Source organism: Carettochelys insculpta, chromosome 16, assembly GCF_033958435.1.
Source record: "Carettochelys insculpta isolate YL-2023 chromosome 16, ASM3395843v1, whole genome shotgun sequence".
NCBI lineage: Eukaryota > Metazoa > Chordata > Testudines > Carettochelyidae > Carettochelys > Carettochelys insculpta.
This window is the reverse complement of record NC_134152.1, coordinates 20,184,698-20,210,260: the sequence shown is the minus strand read 5'-3', so window position 1 is coordinate 20,210,260 and position 25,563 is coordinate 20,184,698. Positions and strand designations below refer to the sequence as shown.

Here is a 25,563-nt window from a genome sequence, read left to right as displayed (position 1 = left end):
TCCCCAGTCCATGCTTATTGCTAAATTAAAATCTTGTCCTTCCCTGCTATGCTATCTGGTAAATTCAAAAACAAAAAAACAAACCAAAAAAAAAAAAACCCAGAATGACTCACAGCCCACAAATAGATAAATGCAGAAATTTTTAATTCTATTTTGTCATATTACTTGTCAAGTTCAGTAATATTTCGCTGCTCATTCTCACACACATACACACTCCCCTTCGATCTTAAAGTAGTAGGATTTAAAATATTCTTCTGCAGCATAATATGTGTCAGCTGGATGGAAACTATTTCCAGTTAAGAAACAGAAGAGTAAGAACAGACAGCTGAACTCCAAATGTACAGGCAACCACAAATAAGGGCGTATCCTAATTTGATAACTGTAACTCTTACTATTTTTTTACCAGCTTCACAAGTGAACCAAGAGTCCATGAACAAACTTCCTCACGGTTCCTTGGACTATGTAATATTCCAGAAAAAAGTATGCACTGTACACAAAAAATACATGCAATTATATTCTAGCTACATAAAAGTTAAGGCTTCAATTACAGTTCAGTAACACAATTCACAATAAGGAAGACTTGTAGAAAAAAGTACATGCAAAATGTCTCTTCAACTTTAAGAAGAAATGTTTTAAGATTAACTGATCAAAACAGTGAACAATTGTATTCCGGTGTAATTCACAGATTGTGTCTACACTTGCATTCCTCTTTTAAAGAGGTATGCAAATGAGGGGAACCAAAAATGCAAATGAGGTAAAGATTTGCATATCTGGCATCTTATTTGCATATTCTTATTTCAAAATATTTTCTTTTGAAAGACTAAAACCAGTGTAGACACTGCTCTTTCGAAAGTAAATCCCATCTTTGAAAGACTCCTTCTTCCCTTCTTTTAATGGGAAGAAGGATTCTTTCGAAGATGGAGCTTACTTTCGAAAGAGCAGTGTCTACACTGGTTTTCTTCTTTCGAAAGAAGCTATTTCTAAATAAGACTATGCAAATGAGGTGCCAGATAAGCAAATCTGCACCTTATTTGCATTTTTGATTTCCCTCATTTGTGTACCTCTTTTGAAAGAGGAATGCAAATGTAGACACAGCCACAGTGAGGCAGATGGTGATACTTTCTCTACAGAGAAACTTCTTTGTATAGCAGAGCCATGGAATACATGTATTGCGGAGTAGGTCATTCACTTGCTGTCTTGGACATCTAAAGAGAAACTCTTTGGGGGCAGGATGATAGTTGACCTCACAATTCAAAGTGAGGAACTTTTCAAACACCCCAAACCTGATGCGGAAATCCAGCAGTGAAGTGGATGTCTGATATGGGGCAGAGAGGATTCTCCCTATCAGATGATTCACTCTCCACAATGGCCGTCCATTAGTGAATATAAGGCGACTGAGACTTTGGTGCTAACATTTTGATGGCTGGGATCCCAAGCAAAACACTGAGCCCCTGGCATCCTCTAAATGTACCTACTTTTTGCCTTTTTGAGTCTTTAGAAGGCAAAAGAGATTATCTTTATGGTTATGTCTCCACTACAGTAATCTATAGACAGAAGTTATTGTCAGAAGATATATTTGGACAAAACTTGTGTCAACAGATTGTGGCCACAGATGAAAGCGGATCGCTCTGTCAATCTGCTCTGCTGACAGAGAGCAGCCAGATTGCCCAGCTGCTCTCTCAACAGAATGGCACAGAAGACAGGGCTGTGTGGTGACCCGGAAGCCCTGTCTGTCAACACAGGGCCCACCCTGAAGCTTCCACGTGTTTTATTTTTGTCAACAGATTCTGTCAAGAAAGACCTTCTGCCTCATGCAGGAGAGGCAGAAGGCTGCTGACAAAAGTGCTGGGTTCTGTCAACGGTATGTCGACAGAATGCACTTTTAGTGTGGATGCTGCCTGAGTTCTCTACCAAAACAGGGTTTTGTTGACAAAACCCTCTAGCATAGGCATAGCCAGTGCCTACAGAAATTACACTAAGCAAGCCACATGATTTGACTTAATAGAAAATGATATATTCCTGCAATAAAATTCCATTAGCTGGTTTAAATTCTATAAAAAGGATACAATTCTTGATTAAATTATATCAGATTTCACTGTACGAGTCAGAGCAGCATTAATGGATAAGTACTCAATAAATAAAATGTTGTGTTACAATCTGGCTTCAGCAACCACCATACATAACCAGGGAGCGATGCTTCTGCCTGCATGGTTCATGAAAGAACAAGGGGGACTTTTGCCATTCACTTGTATAGAGTAAGGATTTCACCACACTCTTTCCAGAAACACAGTGTTTGTAAATCTGTATGTAGAGCACTTCAGAGCTTATTGTGAACGTCTACTTGTCCACAAAGCTTCCTGGCATGAACAGAAGACAGATGTTGGAACTTATTCTGCTCTTGCTTATGCTGGTATAAATCAGGAATCATTCTTTTGACATTATTGGATGGTTGATCAATGGCATTTCACGGATGCTAAAACTGTGTTAGTGGAGAATCAAGCCCTATTCACTTTAACAAGCCCTCCAACTATCATCAAATGCTGAGTGTGTGTTCATCAGACTAAATTAATGTTGAATAACTTCAAAATCTTTTCCATGTCTGCTGAGCTACAGACTTCGACACTATTTTTCTATAGAAGCCATGATTACTGAAGGAAAAAGTTTGCTATATCAAAAGGATATTCTATTTACAAAATACTCACTTGCAGTGGAAATGGCCAAACTGGGGCCTGTAGTCTTAAATGGCCCTAATTCCTCTTTACACTTCCTTCGTGCCTAGGTTGTTGGCTTCTAACTGGGTGAAGTTCCTTTTCTTTCTCACTTCCAAGTGAAGTAATTACAAAACAAACACTTGCTCCATAAAGTACAGAGAGTCCTAAAATAATTGTGCAGTTTTTGGGTTGTTTACATTCTCTATAGCTACATATTCCAAATATGGTGTGAGGGAGATTTCTTTTCCACAAGGGAAGTTTGGATTCGGACAATCTGCATCAAAAATGTCTGGTTCCTGAAGCCAGAACAAATGAAAAACCTTGTGCCCTGGGGTTCAGAAAGTTCATCTCTTTTCAGGATGAGACATCAAAGCTTACACATACTAGTTTTATTTTACTTTATTTTAAGCAATTACTGCCCAATTCTCTTTAAGCAAAAGCAAAGTATGTTCTCAATATCTGTGCCACAGCCTGAAATCTTCTGGGAGGACAAGTTCTTAAAATCGGTTAGAAAAAAATTAGATAGCGTTCTTCAATACACTAAGGGGCTGGAATCCTAGAAAACCTCTCTACAGCTGACAGCAGGCACGCCAGCCATCTCTTCATTGTGCACCAGTGGTAGAAGCTTTGAGGAAACTCTTTGCAGATAATTGCCACAAGCTGCCCATTTAATCCAGTGGTTTGTTTTGCCAACAGTTTTACCATCCACCTGAGAATCTGGATAAATCACATTACACTGTATATGGAATGTTAAGGAATTTATGACTTTAGAATGACAGATTCATAGCAGAAACGACAGACTCCTGTCAGCTGAATCCTGGAAACGCACTGCTTCTTTGCAACTCAAGATACAATCAGAATTTATCAAGGGCTGGCAGTGATCAGTTTTCTACGGGTTTTCATTTACTTCTCCACCCTGAGGGTCTAATCAGGTCAGGGAGAGATACCCATCAGCCCAGAACAAAAATAGCACAGTTCAATCCTTGTATTTACAGTAGACCTCCGACTTATGCAGATGTTGCGTTCCTGAGCAACTGCGCATAAGTCAAATTTCACATTACTTGGGGGAGGCAGGAAACTGACCAGTGCAGCAGCACTAGACAGTTTCCTGTCTCCCTTGAGCAGGGTGGAGCTGGGAGCCTGACACTCGCTGCCCCTAGGAGGAGTGGAGAAACTGACCAGCACAGCAGCTGGTCAGTTTTTGCACTCCTGTGAGTGGCAGGGAGATGGTGCATGGCCCCCCGCTGCCCACCACTCACAGGAGTCAGGAAACTGAGCAACACTGCTGCACTGGTCAGTTTCCCAGCTCCTCCGAGTTGCAGACAGCCCAGAGCCAGGCGCCAGCTTTCCACTACTAAGAGTCACGTTAACCTGAGATTCACGCAACTTGAGTATCTCAGGGTTCTACTGTAGCCTTGGAGGTTTCACCACCGACCTCTCTTCATTAAATAGCATCAAGACAAGAGACTGCCAAATTTTATGTCAATGAGTGTATGTGTATGTTTCCTTCTGCTTGGCAGCCTTTTCTCCAAATTTGCCCAGCTCTTGCCTTGACCACCAGTGTACTGTTTCTACAACCAGCCGACTGACTATTCTCAGTCTACGCATCTTTCAAAATCACAGAGAGGCATTAAAAACAAGAACAAGTCTGGTGGCACCTTATAGACTAACAGATATTTTGGAGCATAAGCTTTTGTGGGCAAAGACCTGCTTCATCAGATGTTAAAAGGATATTCTAATGAAGTGGGTCTTTGCCCACGAAAGCTTCTGCTCCAAAATATCTCTTAGTCTACAAGGTGCCACAGGACTTCTTGTTGTGTTTGAAGATATAGACTAACACGGCTACCTCTCTGATACAGAGGCATTAGGGACTGAAGTATCTCCTCTTTCCTCATTGGCTAAGTCTACACTAGACACTTTTGTTGCCAAAAACTTGTGGAGCATCCACACTAAAAATGCGTTCTGGTGACATACTGTCGACAGAATTCAGCACTTTCGCCGACAGTCTTCTGTCTCTCCTTCCATGAGGCAGAATGCTTTCCTCAACACAATCTGACACCAAAAAAACCCATGTGGAAGCTTTGGGGGGCCCTCTGTCAACAGACAGGGCTTTCAGGTCACTGGGCAGCCCTGTCTGCTGTGTTTACCATTGGCTGTTCTGTCAAGAGAGTGACCGGGCAGTCTGATCGTTCTCTGTCGAAAGTGTGGATCGACAGAGTGATCCGCTTTTGTGTGTGGCCATGATCCCTCAACAGAAGATTTGTTGGAAGATATTTTCCAACTGTAACATCTGTCACCAGATTGCTCTAGTGTGGATGTAGCCATTGTGTCTTCTATACATGCAGAGCCAGTCCTAGGGGTGCATGAGCTGGGCGGTCACCTGGGCCCACCTACTTCTAGGAGCAGTCGAAATGGACTGGCCTGTGTGGGGCTGAAACCAGTGGGCGCTTGCCATGTGGGAATGGGAGAGGGGCAGGGCCACATCTGAGTAGCCTGGTGGCCAGGGCGTGCTGTGGGCAGGCGGGGGTGCAGTAGGGCCTGGCCGGAGGGTTCGGAAGCCGGGAAGATATACCCCACTTCTACCCCCCACAAAAGGGAGCAGCAGCCGGAAAGGCACACCCCCTGCCCACTCTGCCCCATCTGGCAACCCTTATTTGCCAGGGCTTCCAATTATTTAGGACTTGCCCTGTGTACACAGTAATTTCTTACCAAAGTTTTCACTAAGCACCCCCCATCTCTTAGCTAAGGTTTACCCCAGGACATTTACAGTCCTTTCCCTTCTATATCCCTTCTATATTTACCCTTCCCCCGATGCCAAGGCTCTGTAAGAAGCTGACATTTAATAAAACAACAATTCAACAGGATTTTCAGTGGTTGAAACTTAAGTCTATTTCCACCCTCTGCTCTTGTTGCTAGAAACGTACTTTGCTTGTTCTTAGCATTTCCTTAAAAGAAACAATTTTTGAAAATCTGTTTCCTGGTGTTTGATGTTGAAACTTCCATGCCACCCAAAAGCTTAAAATCATCATTCAGTTGGCTGTGGGGGAGAGGAGCTGTGGTTTCCTGGAGACTGAAGGTTTATATTTGCTTTCATAGTAAGGAAACATGGCACTGCTTCCTTAACCTGCCCATGTCCTATCAGCCACACGTACTTCTGAATACTTGAAGGAGAAGAGGGTCATTTGTACAGAGGCCGTGTACCCCTGCATTGATTTCCAGCACCAGCAGAGACTAAGACCTACAAAGCTCATTGTCCCACTGCTTAGCCAGTGACAGCTGCCCTCCCCTCTCTCACAGGATGTTTTCCTACAAGGGAAAGGGGAGACCCAAACAAGGCAGTGCTGACACAATGTGTGTGTGGAGTGGTACTTTTTCTGGTATTTTGGGACGAGACTCCCAAGTCTGTCTTGCCACAAGCTCACCTCCTTCAGATCTGCTGAGCTCTAAATGCCCAGGCATCTCTCAGAGTAGCTGCTGGAATCTCTAAGGAACATGCAGAGACAACACTGCCCCATTCTGCAAGCTGTGAGAACACTTCCACCATTTTTATCTCCCTTCTCCTGCACAAGAGGCCATTAGATCCTGAGTTGATGAAGACTATTTGCATGATTATATTCTTCTTCTATCATATAGCGGGATAAATGGTTTTATTGGGTTGGTTTTATCACACACAATGGTCCAGTTGATATTGTGTGAGGTTTGATTCTTCTCCACCGTCTCCATATTTACACAAGGGCTACTCCACTGACTTCATTCTGATGTAAGAAAAGGAGATTCAGATTCTTTATCTTGTCATAAATTTATTTAGCACAAAATACAAGTGCTGTAATTTGAAGCCAAAACTACCCTTCAAACACTGGCATCAAGGTTTCCAGAAATGAACATAATCTCCATATGTGGTGTAATTACATCTTTAGCTCTGTACAACAGAATAGTTTATAGCTTAAATGCTATTAATTGTAAGCAGTTTTGTTCCACAGGATGTTGTTCATTGATAACTACTCAATTAAGGTTATTTTGCAATTAGTCTATTCACAGTAAATTGATTGCAACAGGAGTCATCTGTGGAGCAGCAAATTAAAGTTTTGTTGGGTTTGCATACTCACTGGTTCATCTGTGCCAGTCTCAAAGAGCTTACACTCCTCATAACGTATTTACCATTGCCTAGAAGATTAAAGGCGTGAAGAGAAGCCTCGGTAATGACTCTGGCTTGCAATGGCTAAACCAGAAACAGATCCAGTAATTTTTGTGGAATTGGTCCCATACCCTTTAAATTTTGTAAAAAAATCAAAGGTGTCAAAAGCACATGGTAAAAATGAAACAAAGCTGTCCATTTAGCTGTCAATATGTATGTATCAACTAAGCATAAGGATTTAGCATTTAAACAGAATCCTTTTTATTGTCAAAGGGTAAAGTGCTAACTAAGCTACCTATGGATCTTCTTAGCTTTACTTTCCCTCAGTTTAAACTGGATATGGAATTCTCTTTCATCTCCCATAGCACTTGTACAGACTTGTTCCAACATTTCTGACTTTGCTGCTGTATTCCTTCCCTGGTGAAGGGTAGCTCAGTGGCTTGAGCATAAGCCTGCTAAACCCGGGGTTGTGAGCTCAGTCCTTGAGGAGGCCTTTTCACGACTGGGACAAATAAATGTCATGGATGTTGCTTGGTCCTGCCAAGAGGGCAGGGGACTGGACTAGATGACCTCCAGAGTCCTTTCCAGCTCTAGGAGATGTGTATCTCCAATTGTATAGTTAAAAAAAAGGCTGAATCTTAGTAGCAAGTCATGTGATCACAAAGTGTTTTACTTCTTTCTTTGAAGTCCTCAGATAAAAGTCACTGTAGAAGTACAAACTGTTGTTATACCTATATATTATTCAACAGAAAGTGCTCCATTAATTTATGGTACCCAATCAGCACATTCTAGACAAAGCTTGCGCACTGGACTCTTTTGTTCCTTAGCATCTTATCAAAAATCTGAAGGCTTCACTAATACATGACAGAGCAGCAGCTTCAGTCAGGAAGCCAGTTAAGAAACACCCTGATCTGGGAAGAACTCCCTCGGTGCTGATGTATGACACAGAAAGAGGTCAGTTTGATATTTTTTTTCTATTTTATTTATAAGCCAGTTTACCCATGCGCTGAAGGTAGAAGAAAACCTGTTCTGACTTATAAACTGAGCAAAGATGGCATAAGAGCCAAAGGGATATAAACCAACCTTGCTCTGAGCTCTCCAATTTTAACAGGGGCTTCTCTGTAATCGAAAGTGCATGATAAAAAATTCTAAGGGGAAACGGAAACAAATTACATGTCCATCCGGACTCAGCCGCCAAAAACCAGGATCAAGGAGCACTAAATTTCAGCAATCAATAAGCAAGGGTAGAGACCTGTGTGGAGTCTCACACCAAGAATGACATGGACCAGAGAAGAAATTATTTAGATACCATGTGACAACACTCCTTTGCTTATGACTCAGAGCTGGTGTCAATCATGCAGGGAGTGATCTGCCATCCATTAAGCAAACTTTTACACTGACACGCAAACCAACAGGAATCTCAGACTTAAATTCCAAAAACTATATGGTAGATGTGTAAATAGATCAGACTCAAGTGTTCCCCGTAAACTGAGCACTTGAGCAGCCACCCGGGGAGACTTAAATGCTGCCCAGCAGACTAGCAGCGCATCCTCAGCCAACCACAGCCAGCAGCCATGGGGTTTTATTGGTGATACACATCTGCAGCCGCCTCTGTGTGCATAACAAGATTTATTCCACACATGCACGGGAAAAAATCAGCGTGAACACTATCAGAATCCAACAAACCTGAAGAGATTATCAAGGAAAAACAAACAAACACACCACAGTTTCAATCTTTCCACAATTATCCTTTTTATGGTGCCTGAAACTGCATTATCTGTGTGTGGGATTGGAAGGGTTAGAATTTTACTGAGAAATCTTGACAGTGTTTCTTCTGTGCCGGCACTGAGGTTGTACTGAGTGTACACACACCTCTGCAGCCTCAGCCACGGAATTGGCTGTGGAGAGGGGGCGTGGAGCTGGCTGAGTACTGGCACCTTTTAAAAAAAGGCACTGAAGTTTGACCAGCATCTATTTCAACACACACACAGAAGCTAGTGAAAAAATATTTTCATGGATAATTGTCAAGATTCACAGGCAGGCAAAGTAAGGAAAATGCTGTTTGAGAACCTATTAAAGGCAAAATTCAGCAATTTAGACTTTTGAAGGAGTCTTCTTACAAGTGGAGGTTATGAATGAAGAGTAGAAACACTCGATATGTTAATTTAAGAATAATTTCTTTGTGTATTTGGACATGCAACTTTGACAGTTAGGCTAGATCTACACGGTGCTCCACCCAGCGCTGCTGCCAGCAGACGTAGGCAAAATGAGCTTCTCAGGATTGCGAACGGCATGACTCCTGAAGCTCATTACCATAACCCCGCACGAGTTCAGCAAGTCTAGGCGGTTCCTAGAGAGTTCCTCATCAAAACACATCCCTGTACTGTCTAAACATTCCCTGCAAAGTAAAGTGTGCACAAACCACAGCCGCACGCTCCTCAAATTGCCTCTTACGCTGGTCCCCACAACAGCATAATATCATAGCACAAGTTTCTGACATCTCCCCATGCTCCTCCCAAGTTTGTCACCATTCTTTGTAATCCTTGAGTGAGGGACACACTATGCACACTAACCGGGCTGAATAATTCAGTGACATGTTAAGTCTCATACTCCATGTTGCTGCTTCAGTCATACTAAGGCAACGTCTATACTAGAGCCATCTGTCAACAAAACCGGGGTTTGTCGACAAAACTCACAGTGCGTCTACACGCAAAATGTGTTTTGTCAACAGTCTGTTGACAAAACTCAGCACTTTGGCTGACAGTGTTCTGCCTCTCTGTGACGTGGAGCAACACCTTTGTTGGCAGTTTGTGTTGACAAAAAGGCCGTGGTGACACTCCAGGGGACCCTCTGTTGACAGACAGGGCTTCCGGTTCACTGGGCAGCCCTTTTAGCTGAGCTTCTTTTTGGCCGTTCTGTTGAGAGAAGGCCAGAGAGTCTGGCCGCTCTCTGTCAACAGAGTGCACCACTTTTTCGATCCGCTTGTGTGCGCGGACGTGATCTGTTAACAGAAGTTTTGTCGGAAGATACCTTCCATGAATAACTTCTGTCAACAGATGGCTGTAGTGTAGACATAGCCTTAGCGTATGGTACGCAGCTGGAATGGAGCTTCTCTCTTCCTGTTCTCACACAGCGAACACACTTATTTCAGAGAAGTAGCAATGGAGGACGCTGTATATTTAAACAGTCCTTTCCATAATACACTGAAAATGGTTACATTTGAGTTTCTATACTTCTTGTCTTTGCACATAATGAAATACTTCAAAATAAGAAACGAGTTTCTAAAATACTGCTCGTCTTGATAAACAGCACTTAGAATTTATGCCAGTCTTGCTCAGTGGAGTCATATGCCATGATTGATGGCCACATTTAACTAATCTGCAGCTTTGAACAACTATGCACCTATGGATGGATCCAAGAAAACTGCACTCTGGATGACATCTCAATGGAACCCATAGGTCTTAAACAACTTTATGCACTGACGTAACAAATGGGTGAGACCAATGCATAAATATTTAAAGTTCACAGCTCTCTTGTAAACAGATAACAAATCTTCGTCCTATGCAAACATAAGGATATATCACTTGACATGCTGAACGCTTAGACTGATCCCCAGGATGTCTGACTTGTGCTGACACACAGCACAATGCTTTCTTGATGTGGTGAATGTTAAGAGCTCTGCACAAGCAAACAGTAATAGCAGCACTATCATACTTTGATTCAAAGAGCTCAGGGCTACCACTTTACAAATGTTAAGTAATTAAGCTTACACCCCTTTAAGGACTATGGTGGGTTCATGGAGCCCCCTCTTGGGAGGGATGGCACAGATGTTTATCAGGGCACAACACAGCCAGTTTAGGATAAAAGGAAGAAAAGGTCTGATCTAACTGGTGTATTAAATCACAGCACAAATACATTTTTGTGGACATGTATCTTAAAAATGAAGCTTTAAAATACAAGAGACCATGAATTTTGTTTTCATAAAAAAACAGGCTAACTTTTTAATGCAAACAGTTGAACATCTAAGTAGGTCCTATTCCTGCACAGTGTAATGAACATCCCATAAGGCGTTGAGAGGCCACACTTTTGACTCCTTGGGTGTGTCTACACTTGCATTCCTCTTTCGAAAGAGGTACGCAAATGAGGAAATTGAAAATGCAAATGAGGTATAAATTTGCATAGCTGGCACCTCATTTGCATATTCTAATTTCAAAAGAGCTTCTTTAGAAAGAAGAAAGCCAGTGTAGACATTGCTCTTTCGAAAGTGAACCCTGTCTTCGCAAGAATCCTTCTTCCCTTTATTTATTTATTCTCTTATTTAAAGGGAAGAAGGATTCTTTCGAAGATGGGGTTCACTTTCAAAAGAGCAGTGTCTACACTGGCTTTCTTCTTTCGAAAGAAGCTCTTTCGAAATTAGAATATGCAAATGAGGTGCCAAATACACAAATTTATACCTCATTTGCATTTTTGATTTACCTCATTTGCATACCTCTTTCAAAAGAGGAATGCGAGTGTAGACGCATGCCTAATGTCTTTCCTGGACCCCTAAGATTCCTCTTCTGAAAGGTGTGTGACTTCCCAGCTGAGAAGCTGCCTGGGAATTCTGGCACTCATTAAACGTGTGTACCCTCTGCATTAGCACCTAGCATTTCACCAGTTATGCAGCCGCTTCCTCTCATTTCCTCACTGCTGTACTGCCAAGCTTGCTCTTTTTACCCATGTGTAAGAGAGACTACATGGACTGCCATCTGAAGGAGAAACTGGCAAGGTTTGAAATGGTTACGGTCAGCTATCAGTGTGGCGGGATGGAACAATCTTGAGGCAAAGAAAAGTCAGCTTTTCCTGCTAGGATCCATCTGCTTTGGTGAAGACGTGCAAGAAAGTACTTCATCGCTGACAAATAAACATCTTCAGGGCATTCCTGCTAATCTGAAGACGCCTAGCAATGGCTTGTCTGTGCCTTATATTTTAATATACATCCTGCACACCTCTTTTATGAAGCTGTTGGGTGTCTAGGGGTTTTCTGGGGGGAGAGTATGGGGGTCTCTTCATGTAGATATCCAGGAACATGCCTGAGCTGATACTGAATCCACTCATTTTGCAAATAAAAATAGATCCAATGATTTACTGACTGTCAGAATCTTAGTGATGTATTTCCTATAGTCTCATCAATTACCAGTCAACATGTGGCTATCATTCACTACACTGTATTATAAACATAAAGCTTAATTTTATGTCATATGCTGCAAGATCCGTACCCTCTGTTAGGTAACTGAGTATAGAGAATTATTATTGGACCAAGACAAAAGATGCCTGTGCAGACCCTTGGTCAGAAGTATGTGTTGGAAATTCCATATTTAAAGACTGAACCTGGAAATATTCCAGGGGCTAGCTGATGATAAGAATGCTGGCTGGCTAAAGCTGCTGTGGGAGGTTGGAATGTTACAGTAAGTCACAGGGAAAAACATTAGCAAGCAGGTGATGGAGTCACAGTGGGGTGCTTCAGGATGCTGAACCACCTTAGCTGTCTTTCAAAGCCACACCCAAAAGGTGCATTTGAAAGGAAGAAAAGAAGGAAACAACAACAACAGACATTTGCAATGACTGATCTCACTGTTTCTTTGCTCGGAACAACTCCAAGTGCACAGGTAGGTACCATTAAGCCAGAAAATAGAAACATATATCGAACAGAGAAACCCTAATATTTTATTGCTGATTGTGATATAGATGCCAAGACACAAGTTATCTTAGAGATTGTGTACATTACAAAGGGGTTGTCTATGCAAACATTTAGTTTCTCACAAGCAGAGGTATGACTCTACTCCATGCTAACTGTCCACGTGGCCCCTCCTGCTAAGTGCATTAACAGTCCACTATTGCATTCCGAGCTAGACTTCTTTGAAGCATGATTCGAACAACAATAATGAATAAACAACAAGAAGCCTTGTGGCACCTTACAGAGTAACAGATATTTTGGAGCAAAAGCTTTTGTGGGCAAAGACCAGCTTCATCAGATGCATGAGTGTGGGGGTGGTAACAGAGCGGTATTTAAAGAGTGGGGTCCCAGTAAAAGGGAGGGCCAGAGCTGACAACCACTCCTGCACTCATGCATCTGATGAAGCGGGTCTTTGCCCACAAAAGCTTATGCTCCAAAATGTCTGTTAGTCGAAAAAGTGCCACAAGACTTCTTGTTGTTCTCAAAGCTACAGACTAAGCTGGCTACCTCTCTGATACTTGTCACCATGAATAAACAGTTACTGGGCGTCAGCAAGTTCCAACGATGACAGTTAATCCATAATACACTGTTGTGGGGTAGAGTCATATCCCAGCCTGCTGCAAACTAGAAGACAAGCCTTAACAATCACTATTAGTCTACAATTTCTGAATCTGAGATTTATTTTTGTATGATTTATCAGGAAAAGGTTTAGGTATAGAGCACCAATGACCAGTGTGCAGAGAGCTGCCTTAACCTGCGCCAGAACGCTTTTTTGAATTATTTTGAGAAAGAGTTCCACATAATTCAGCCTGCCACTGAAATCAAGTTCTAGTTCATTTTCTTCTCTCTTTAGCTCTTGAGTTTACCTTCCTTTCTTACCCATCTGCCATGCTTCCACTCTCTCCTTCCAACACCTCCTTACAATCTGATTCTTCTACAAGCTCTGTTATCCTGTCTCCTACCTTCCTATACTCTGCCACTCAGTGAAGATGAGCAATAGTGTGACCATGATGGTGACTGCAAATGTGAGAGAGTAATTACAAAAAAAAAAATATCCCACAAACTCCAAAACAAAACCAGAGGAATCTGGCAACCTTACCTGTAGGCAATGGTAAACAAAATGGGCCTCATAAAATCCTCATGGGCAGCCCTCAAGCCCTAAACTGACCATTACAACTTTAAACTACGATCTAGCACGTAACTTAAGCATGCGCTTAACCCTGAGCACTGAAGTGCTGGATTACAGGATAGGAGCCTTAGCAGTGTTATAGAAATACTACTGCAGCAATCAGCAACGTTTGTGCTCACAGGCAGATCAGCAGTAAAGAAATACATTTTGGCTATGCCTACACTAGCCAAATACATATTCAGCACCTCATTAGAATGCGGGCGGCTGCGGCACTTCACAATTGATGCGGCTCGCCGCCGTGTGGCTCAGCCAGACGGGGCTCCTTTTTGAAAGGACTCCGGCTACTTCGAAGTCCCCTTATTCCTATGAGCAGACAGGAATAAGGAGACTTCAAAGTAGCCAGGGTCCTTTCGAAAAGGAGCCCCGTCTGGATGAGCTGCGAGGCGGCAAGCCACGTCAATTTCGAAGTGCCGCGGCCACCTGCATTCTAATGGGGCGCTGAATATGTATTTCATCGCTTCATTAGTAAACTTCGAAATGGCCATTTGCATGGCAATTTCAAAATTTTTGGCTAGTGTAGACACGGCCTTTAAGCTATAGATAGTTCACGGTTAAGTAAATGGTGAAAGGAGAGGAGCTCTTCTTGAAGGGCATAAAAAAAATTCAGTGTGCACACACCCACACCCGCTCCCGCAAAAGCAAGCTGTGTGCAACAAGCCACAAATCTGATCCCACATGAAAATAAAAACAACAAAACAAAGCTTTGTCTTTGGCTACGGGGTTTGGATTGGGAGCTTGGAACTAATGAGCTTTGAAAACCGTATTTGTTGTACCAAGACTTTGCTAAAAACAACTGAGCCACAAAATACTTTCTTTGCTATCCTTTTCCTGCCTCAAAATTAACAGCTTCTATCCAGCAGCTCTCCATTCCGTGGCATCAGACAGCAATCCTGTCCCTTCGTTGGCTGGCAGAAGGTGCCAAAGTTCACTGTGATTGTCTCCCCGATCCCCACATAACATATATCTCCTTTGTTGAATAATCATGTGGAATGAACAAACATCCTCTCACAGATAAGCCTCTATAAGGGAACACCACAAATGCTGCTAGCATCACAGTTTGAAAACTGGTTAAAACTGCATGGAAAAGGCCTATTGGAAGAAAACTGAAGCAGAACATCCAATATAAACTTAACAAGAATCTTGTGCTTGCTGCGTAATTCTCTGTTAAATCTTTAGATACTCACTCTTTGACCCAAAGTAGAAAAGTAACATTACACTTTACTGCATAATGGTAACTTTTACTGTACAGTAAACGCTCAATTTAACAGACTAATGGGGGGGTGTCTGCTGTTCCTGAAAGTCCGTTAAGTGTGCCAGGGTTTATTGCCTGCCCACCCCACCAGGCTCCCCCAGCTCCAGTCCCCCTTCCTCCCCAAAAAAACAGGAGCCACTCACCAAAGCTGAAAAAGCTGGAAGAGCGGCTGCACCTTGCTGCATGGCTGGGACCCTGCTGGTGTGGCTGGAGACACCCCGCTGTGAAGCTGGGGTGGGGGGATGATTTTACGGACCTCAGTGACTTTGGGAACAATGGTGGGGGGAAACGGGCATCTGTAGTTCCCAAAGTCCACTAAATCAGGGTCCGTAAAGTCGAGGGTTTACTGTACTGAGTCAAGTGGCTGTTAACTGTATAAAATTCCCGCCCCCCCACCCCCCGCGCCCCGTGGTGTTGTAGCATATTCCACACTAACACCTATTTGACTTACCATCCAGGGGACAGAAACGCATCACTTTCTCAGGCATCAGCTTTCCTTGCTTGTGCTGACAGTATATCTCTGCAATCTCCCGCCGACAGTGCTTGGATTTGGACCGAGACAGAGCTGAGATTGCCTCCTTGCCCGATATTTCGCATTTCGGTGGCTGGTCATATCTTATCTCAGGGGAGCTATTTCCACTCTTTTTTAAATGGTGCTGTCTAGGAGACCTGTGAATCTCCTTCAGATTGCTGCTGTTCTTTACAGCATGGTGGCTAAACTGAAGCATTTCATTGGAGTTCTTCCCCAGGAGTGAGTTCTCCTTCACTTTTTCTTCTTGCTCTAGTTTCTTTTTCAAGTGCTCCTGCTGCTTGCTAAGAGGCTTCTTTACCAGCTCAGGCTGGTATTTTTGCCTCTGAGTCCTCGGAGCAAAGTTACTGTTATCAATATTTTCAAAGTCCTTGGGGACAGAGTTTTCATTATTGCTGTCTGTTCGCATTTTCTCTTTAGGCCGATGGGAAAAATAACCATCCTACAAAAGGGGGGAAAGTTACATGCATGTTACTACACTTTTTAAATCATGCTACATGCAACTTCTACATTAAAGAGTAAAGTCAACTTAAAAAGACGAGGGAAAAGGCATACGACATGAAAATACACAAATTAGACTGCAGTACACACACTCGGAATCCATACAGCAGGCCACAGGGGGGAGGCACATATTTGTGGGGCTTGATTCTGCTTCCATTAAAATTATAATCAAAACTCCAATTGACTAAAAGGAAACAGGGCTACGTCTACATGAGCCCCAAACTTCGAAGTTTACTAATGAAGAGCTGAAATGCATATTCAGCGCTTCATTAGCATGCGGGCAGCCGCGGCACTTCGAAATTGACGCGGCTTGCCACAGCACGTCTCGTCCAGACGGGGCTCCTTTTCGAAAGGACCCCGCATACTTCGAAGTCCCCTTATTCCCATGAGCTCACACTCATTATTTCGAAGTGCTGCAGCCACCCGCATGCTAATGAAGCACTGAATATGCATTTCAGCGCTTCATTAATAAACTTCAAAATGGTCACGCAAATGGCCATTTTGAGGTTTGGGGCACGTGTAAACACGGCCCAGGAGTCAAATCCTTTAGTAGCTTCAAATCACATCAATGGGACTACATTTACACAAAAGTCAGTGCTCCAAAATCTGGACCACTCAGAGGTGATTTCCCCCTTGGGCAGTCCTATTGGCTGCACAGAATAAAGCAGTGGTTTTCAACATTTGGTCGTGACCCTTTACTGGTTGTGTGTAGCTGCTCCATGATTTTTGTCGACAAAACCCCAGTTTTGTCTTCAAAACGCTCTAGTATAAATGTAGCCTTAGTGAACATTATAACAAAATAAGCATTAAACAGCTCAGCCTTCTTGATGCCATTAATCATTAACTCTCCTAATCATGTACAGAATATCCATTTGCTGCATAACTCCATCCTGCCTGTAAATGACACACATTAATGCAACCTACCCAAAACTCCTACATTTTTGTATTCTATATTGCAAATATCTCTGGAAAGAGGAACAAAAAATTTGTCAACACAGATCAACATAAATGTTTATTAATTCCAGTTTCTTTCTTCAATTCTGGCTAAGAGAATCACAGGACTGGAAGCTACCTCAGGAGGTCACCCTCTCCACCATCTTACATTTATGGCTATTTTTTTTTTTATCTTGACCAGTGGTCCCTCTGATTTCTCCTATCCATGGGGGAATAAAGTCATATGTAGATGTGCACCACCACATGAACACATGCTGCCAGCTGTTGACAGCTGTGGACACTCTGTTAACAAACTAGGCAGCACCTGAATGTCTCCTGGTTGGCTGCCCAAGTCCTCAGCTTACAAAGAGCATTGAACTAGATCATCCCTGACAGGTGTTTGTCTAACCTGATGATTCACAGGAAATGAGACTAGGGAATCACAATGAACCTGGTCGACTGCACAGTGGGATGGATGGAAGAACCATTTAAATCAGAATCACTTGACACCCTGTGTATTGATCTTTGATTACTCAATAGTCAAACCTCTGTGTACTGATCTTATAAGGTGGGCTAAATTATCCAGCTCCGTAGAATTCTGAGCACCACTTACACACTAGACAACTTCAGTGAAACTCTGTGATGCATGGTGGGTGTTTCCTACTTCATGGCTGTCAGGACACACCCAGTTTCTCTTCCTCCTCCTCCAAATGATATACTGCTACATTCATACAAACATTTTCTAGAAGTGAATAGGTGTAGAGGGTGACGAAATCGAATTTACATTCATAGATGTATCTTCTCTCGTTACGCTGATTAGTAAAATACATTTGCCAAATTCTGTGCAGCACCAACGCTGACATTTATGAAGCTATTTAATGATGAATTTGCATATTTGTAAATAATCCTGGTACACTTCAGCTCATGGTCAAATACACCCAGTCTCTACCAGTTTCAACTTGGGAACTGTGTGCTGGGATGACAGGGGAAGGTGGGTGGATGTGTGCCTGAGGTTGCTGGAAGATGCCTGGGGTGCTAAGGTATTTAGAGGCTGCCTGATGCTACTAAGGTGTCGGGGGAGGGGAGGAAGGGGGCTTGGAAAGACAGTGATGGCTGTCTAGAAGTAAACTAAGGGGATGGAGGAGTTTCAGTGGAGGTGGTCTCAGGATCAGCTAAGTGGCTGAGGAGCCTGAGACTGCTAGAGTTTCATAGGGTGGGTGTTAGGAGCTCAAGGAGTCTTCTCTCTTTGTGCTACTGCAATTACTTCTGCCAACAGTTGTCCTCTCCTTCTTGTTGCACCATTCTGCCTGTAAGTCTGCACCGGGAGCAGTGAGAGGAAATGCAGAGGGGACATACGGCCAAATAGCTGATCAGAGGCACCATCAAACAACAGTGAGTGCTGAGTACCCACTCTTTCCTTTAACATTATTGCCTGAACTTCAGAGCACCTGGGGGTTCAGTGCCTATGCACATGGCTGCCTACTCAGTGGGGACCTTGTTACAGTTTAGTCCTCTGGCTGCTAGCTAGCTACATTTTTCAAGCTCTGTGTCTGAGACACCGAGTCACTGCATGGGTGTGGGTATAGACGGAAAAGGCACAGGAAGAGATATTGCACGGATGTGGGTGGCCAAATTTTCAAAAATACGAAGGTAAGTGAGGCACTCAACTTCCATGAAAAGTCCATGGCAGTCAGCATGGGCAGTGGGTGATGGTCCAGTTGGAGAAAGCAAGCCCCAGCCCCACCCCTTCCACTCCTGAGGCCTCACCCTTCCCCACCTCCCCACCCCCCCACAAGGCCCCACCACTTCAGCCACCTGACTCCAGCCCAATCCTCTCTGGCCACCTGAAGGGCAGTATCTGCCATACTGCATCCCCCAGCTTCCCCGGTCGCTGGGTGGTATAGGCAGTCTTGGGACATTACTGCCAACTATGGTAGTGAGGTACTTAACACCCCAGTGTTTCTGGGATAATCTCTCCTAGGAAGCAAGGTCCTTTGATTAAGAAAGAGGATGTGTGTGTGTGTGTGTGTGTGTGTGTGTGTGTGTGTGTGTACATATATATATTTAGGACATGGGAGAACAATGCATGTGAGATAAACATTACAGAGGGTAATGAGTAAAAGTGAAGCAAAGGGGATACAAGAGGAATAAGTGATCAGAGAAAATGAATAACAGAGAAAAGATGATCTATCCCTTGAAAGAAAACAAAAAAAGTGAAGTGAATGGAATAACAGCTCCACAAAAGTGAGGCACATGCAGTAGCTAGATGTAAGCTTAATACAATTATTAAATGGCAAGCTGATTGACAGTACATTACTGTACAGTTAAACACACAGCATAACAGATTTATTCCTTTAGCTTGCATGGGTTATGGCTGAGTGGATATTTCTCACCCTAATATCTACTAGCCCTCAAGCTAGTAGGTGAGAAATAAAATTTTTAGCCCCAGGAACAGAGAGTGTCTCCCTTTATTAATGCTACCAGCAGCTAGAGGAAGTGGTGGGAAATTGGTATGAAACTACCTTCAAGAATATGTACTGACTTCCCTGTAGGGCTTCTCTTGAAGTTTTCTTGCCACTTCTGGTAAGTCTAATTAAACCTAGTTAGTTTGACTAGTGCACTCAGGGTAATTAATTAAGTTAATAATTCTTAACACTTATACGTCACATTTAATTGTTAAAGCACTTTACAAATGCTGGGTAATTATTTCCCACACCTCTTCCTTGAAGAAATTATATATATTTTTTAAACAGAATAGAGTGTGAGGGGAGGAACAGAATAGCAACTTGCCCAAGGACACATGGTGATTTAATAACAATGCAAAGCCAGACCTAGACCTTATCAGTAAGTGGCTCCCAGGACCGTCTTCATTTCAAATGTCCTGCACATGACTCAACAAGAAAGAAGCCAGCACCAAACAGAGCAAGACAAATGCAATAAATGTAAAGCTTATTACTGAAGACATCTCTATTGAACTGATGCTTCTTTGACAAACTGGCTATTATTTCATATGTTTGATAGTTGTCTTGTTTCCATTTGTGGTAGAAAGAGAGCGTAAGACGTAAACCCTTGTCTCAGAAGCATGGTATACCACAGGACCTGCTCTGGAAAAACAAAGCTAATACTGCAAAAACACACATTCCTAAGAACTACCAATCACAAAGTACTTACGCAAACACATCCAGATAGCAAGTTGGTACCAAAACATTCTGATATTAAGGATAGTATACAACCATTTCCCACAGAAAAGAGGAACACACTGACCCCTCCTGAAGGATAATGTCAGAATGATAGTACATAACAGAGATGTTTTAATTGAATCATCATGTACAAAGTAATGTCGGGGGTGGAGAGGGACACTAACTACATGAGAGGGGCAGTATTAACTTGTTTGTACTGGGGTATGAAGATGCATCTCAGAGGTAGTATCTTTGTCCAGCCTACAGGGAATGGGGGCAGAGGAGGGCAGTGAAAGGTCTTGCCACTGACTATGCTGTGTCCATTGTCATGGGCATACACGCCTTAGTATTCTCCTATAGTCTGCCAGATGTTATTATCATGCTTCATCAACAATTAAAATATCAGTAACAGAGAGAAGGCCATGCTAGTCTATCTATTATCAAAACAAAAGAGCAGTAAAGTAGCACTTTAAAGAATAACAAAATAATTTATTAGGTGGTGAGCTTTCGTGGGACAAACCCACTTCTTCAGACCATAGCCATACCAGAACAGACTCAATATTTAAGGCACAGAGAACCAAAAACAGTAATCAAGGTTGACAAATCAGAAAAAAAATTATCGAGGTGAGCAAATCAGAGAGTAGAGGGGCAGAAGAGGTTGGGGGAGGAGTCAAGAATTAGATTAAGCCAAGTATGCAAAGGATCCCCTATAATGACCCAGAAATTTTACATCTCGGTTTAAACCACGTGTTAATGTTTCAAATTTGAATATAAAAGAATTCAGAAGCCTCTCTTTGCAGACTGTTGTGAAAATCCCTCTTCATTAAAATGCAAACTTTTAAGTCATTAACAGAATGGCCCACCCCATTAAAATGTTGACTGACTGGTTTGTGACTCAGGAGTGCTATGTCTGTTTTGTACCCATTAATTCTTTGTCTGAGAGAGTTTGAAGGCTGTCCAATATACAAAGCATCTGGGCATTGTTGGCACATGATGGCATATATGATGTCAGTTGAGGACCATGAGAATGTGCCCGTGATTCGGTGACTAACCTGGTTAGGTCCAGTGACGGTTATCTCCAGAATAGATATGTGGACAGAGCTGGCAGCTGGACTGCTATGGGCACCCGCATGGCCCCACAATATGCTAATATATTTATGGCTGACCTGGAACAACATACCTCAGCTCTTGTCCCCTATTACCCCTCCTTTACTTATCTAAAGAGGCTGCTGAACTCCCTTTTATATTCAAATTCAACACATTAACCTGTGGTTTGAACCAGGATGCGAATTTTCTGGGTCATTATAGGGGCTCTTTTGCACACCTGGCTTAATCTAATTCTTGACTCCTCCCCCACCCCCCCGCCCATCTACTCTCTGATTTGCTCACCTTGATAATTTTTTTTCTGATTTGTCAACTTTGATTACTATGTTTGGTTCTCTGTGCCTTAAGTATTGAGTCTGTTCTGGTATGGCTATGGTCTGAAGAAGTGGTTCTGTCTCACGAAAGCTCACCTAATAAATTATTTTGTTAGTCTTTAAAGTGCTACTTTACTGCTTTTTTGTTTTACTTAAAATCAGTGTGTGCCTTGATACCTTAAGGGAACTTGAAGTCATTGGGCAGTTCACTAAAGATTCGCTATGCCAACTATTTGAAGAGAGCTGGGACAGCTCACAGGAAAAGCACACACAATCTGGGCAAATGTTTGGCTACATTTTTATTCTTAGCAATCATTATCACTGCAGGATAGTTGTGCTCACTGAATACTTCTGATTTTTTAATTTTAATATACTTAGTACAATGATCTTGTGTTTTTATATTTGCGCAGTAGCTCAGAAACTCTAATTGTTTTGCTGCTACATTACCTCTAAGCTGTTGCTGGAATCCTTACTTATTCTCATAAAATAATTAAATACAATAATGTCCTCCATTCTTATTTGACCTTAGGCATGTTTACAGCAAATTCCTAACAGGCACAAATATGTTAACTGGAATAATTGTTCTGTGGTATGGATTGCACTCTAGTGGGATCCAAATTTAAAAAAAAAAAATACATTTTAGAAAATGCCATTCACTACGCCCAGCCTTATCAGAGGATTTTCCACTGTCTTTAATCTGGAATCCAAACAGCAGATATAGGAGGAGTCCAACAATGGCTACATCACCTAGTTGCCTAGACAAAAGAGGCAGGCTTATCAAACCAAGGCACAAAGACAGCTGCATGTATATTTTAACTTGTAATACTCGGTTAAATCAGATTATCGTGTGTGAGAATGAACAATGAGCTGGGTATTATGCATTAAGGATTACATGTTCAAAGCACAGTGTGCTTGTTGCATGCCTTAAATATGACAAATGGCATGGTCTGGTGCAAGTGAGAACACAGAGAAGCGCCTGTGGTTATAACATAGGTAAGTACTTTAACAAGGTAGATGTGATAAGGAGAAGCCAGTGCTATTCCTGGGCTCAAGCAAGTCCTATATCATTACAGGCCACTTCCTTAGCACAGCAGACATATAAGTGGGCTAAATGGGTAACTAACTAATTGAGGCTGTTCTAACTTATACAGCAGGCCAGCCCAGGCCTGCTCCCAAAGGGTATAGGAGTTAGAAAAGTGCAAAGGTAAGTTAAAGGCACCTTTGCCCTCACTTCTCAGCAGTGCCAGATGGAGTACAGGCAGAGCTGAGGATCTAGGTTTCTTAGTTCCACTTCACCAATAAGTAATGTGAATTTTAGGGCAGTTTAATGACTTGCTTATGATCAGACAAGCCTGTGGCAGAGCAGGGTACAAATGACCCACATCCTTATTCATTACCCACAAGGCCATCCAGCCATTCTGCACCTTCTAGCTAAAACTCTTAAAATTCACTAATTCCTAAACTAATGTTGCTGGAAATGCCCAGGTCACAATAGAACTGGTTGCACACATTTCTGAAAGTGAACCAGGATTTTCATCACTCTTTACCTCTTGGTTTTATCTCTTAACAATGTGATGTTTAAACATACAATACTAATTGTCCTGGCAAATCGAATCCTTGCCATACCCCCTGCCATACACACAAATTTATTCTCTATACAGTATCAAAACAAAAAGCAGCCATGTAGCACTTTAGTGTATAATGTATAGTATTGATAGCGTATAGACTAGCACGGCTTCCTCTCTGTTACTATTCTATACAGTATGTAGCTCTTAAGCTTTAAGGAGTTAAGAATGAAGACTACAGGGGAGAATGTGAAAGAACAAACAAGAACTTTATTTGTTGAGTTTCAACAATATCAATGTGCAGAAGGTAAGCCTACAGAGAAGCCACTTTACAGCATTCAAAAGTATCCCTGAGGTATGTTTTCATTTTAAATACATTTCAAAGTACTTTTTACCTATAAGTGGAACATTCCATCACTTAACACTTAGGGACACAATACCTAGTTGCAGTGATGGGGAAAAATCTGTCTTTTTCATTAAAGTCTTCCAAAGGTCTCTCATGGCAACTCCAGAGTAAGGTATTTCTGGATATCTTGGCAACATCCCATGCAACATCCCATCTTACAGTTTGACTGTTTCTAAATGATTGTCTCTAAATTAAAAAAAAAACCCACTCTCAATGCTCTACATTAAAGAGCCCTGAACTGTACAGCAAATCACAAGCTGGTAAGGAGAAAAGATAAAGACACGGGATCACTAATGTCATCTGTTTTAAGGAATTTTTCTGTGTGGCAATTCTTTTCTTGAAGATTACAGATGGGACTAACTGAAACCCCTGGATGAATTTTATCATCCTAAAACACAGAAAACTTATTTCTATTGCTGAATTTTCCAACTATCCTATAACATATACAGGACTGAATCTAAGTTCAGACCTGAAGAGACATGGATTTTTGTAATATTTGGTTCAGAACCTTCAGTTTGTAGCTTGAGCCCATTTGTAATTCCAGTATAGGTTTGAGCTGTACCAAAAATACAACTCTGAGGGCCAGGAGCTCAGCAGGTGTAAATCAGCATAGCTCAACCCATCTTAACAGAGCTATGTTGATTTACACCAGCTAAGATTCCATCTCTGAGAGCTTAAATAACAAAGTTCTTTGATGGCTAGTAGCTGTTAGGACATAGGCACCAGTAGTAGGCAGATGTGACGAAACCTCATAGAGAAAAAAAGAATGCAAGCAGAAAGCTTACACTTGTGTCTTCCACTCATTTACTTATTTTTTTCACCACTCTGCTCTCCCTCTGCAATTTAAAAAAAAGAGAAATTTCCCTTACATACATCAATAATAATAATAATAACAACCACCACCTAAGGTTGGCATTAACGCTTTTCAACATGGGCTAGCAAGTGATACACTGTAAACTCATTAACAGTGCTAGCCAGTATTCCCTCTAATTTTTTTTTCTGTCTCTGAGTCGATTCAATTTTATTATGTGTACCAAGGCATATGCAGTTGTGGGCATTCTGCTAATCAGCTTGGTGGCACCTGAAACTCTCCTGTGCAGCTACCCAAGCGCTCAGCTTACAGGGAACACTGATGATAACCAAAAGCTTGGAATGTGGTAAAATAAAATGATGCATGACAGATGGCAGACAATAGCCGTGTCTACACGTGCACGCTACTTCGAAGTAGCGGCACTAACTTCGAAATAGCGCCCGTCATGGCTACACGTGCCAGGCGCTATTTTGAAGTTAACTTCGACGTTAGGCGGCGAGACGTCAAAGTCGCTAACCCCATGAGGGGATAGGAATAGCGCCCTACTTCGATGTTCAAGTAGGGACCGTGTAGTCGTTGCGCGTCCCGCAACTTCGAAATAGCGGGGTCCGCCATGGCGACCATCAGCTGAGGGGTTGAGAGACGCTCTCTCTCCAGCCCCTGCGGGGCTCTATGGTCACCGTGGGCAGCAGCCCTTAGCCCAGGGCTTCTGGCTGCTGCTGCGGCAGCTGGGGATCCATGCTGCAGGCACAGGGTCTGCAACCAGTTGTCGGCTCTGTGTATTTTGTGTTGTTTAGTGCAACTGTGTCTGGGAGGGGCCCTTTAAGGGAGCGGCTTGCTGTTGAGTCCGCCCTGTGACCCTGTCTGCAGCTGTGCCTGGCACCCTTATTTCGATGTGTGCTACTTTGGCATGTAGACGTTCCCTCGCAGCGCCTATTTCGATGTGGTGCCGCGCAACGTCGAAGTTGAACATCGACGTTGCCAGCCCTGGAGGACGTGTAGACGTTATTCATCGAAATAGCCTATTTCGATGTTGCTACATCGAAATAAGCTATTTCGATGTAGGCTTCACGTGTAGACATAGCCAATGGGTGTGACCCTCCAAATTCCAGCCCTTCAGGCAGCGATTTCACATGCATGTTATTTGAATCTAAAATGTTCATACTGAGGCACAACTCTCCTAGAAGCCATTAGTCTCAGAGGGCTAGCCATTAGTCT

The 25,563-nt window shown here is 42.6% G+C and overlaps 1 protein-coding gene across 1 annotated transcript in view; it reads right to left on the bottom strand.

Annotated features, from left to right (window-relative positions):
* The window catches only part of XYLT1 (xylosyltransferase 1), a 378,932-nt gene that overhangs the window by 174,132 nt on the left and 179,237 nt on the right, over window positions 1–25,563 (bottom strand). The window contains exon 3 of the mRNA XM_075010845.1: window positions 15,455–15,974. Coding sequence (XP_074866946.1) covers window positions 15,455–15,974 — 520 coding nt within the window. The remainder of the gene's footprint in view (window positions 1–15,454; window positions 15,975–25,563) is intronic.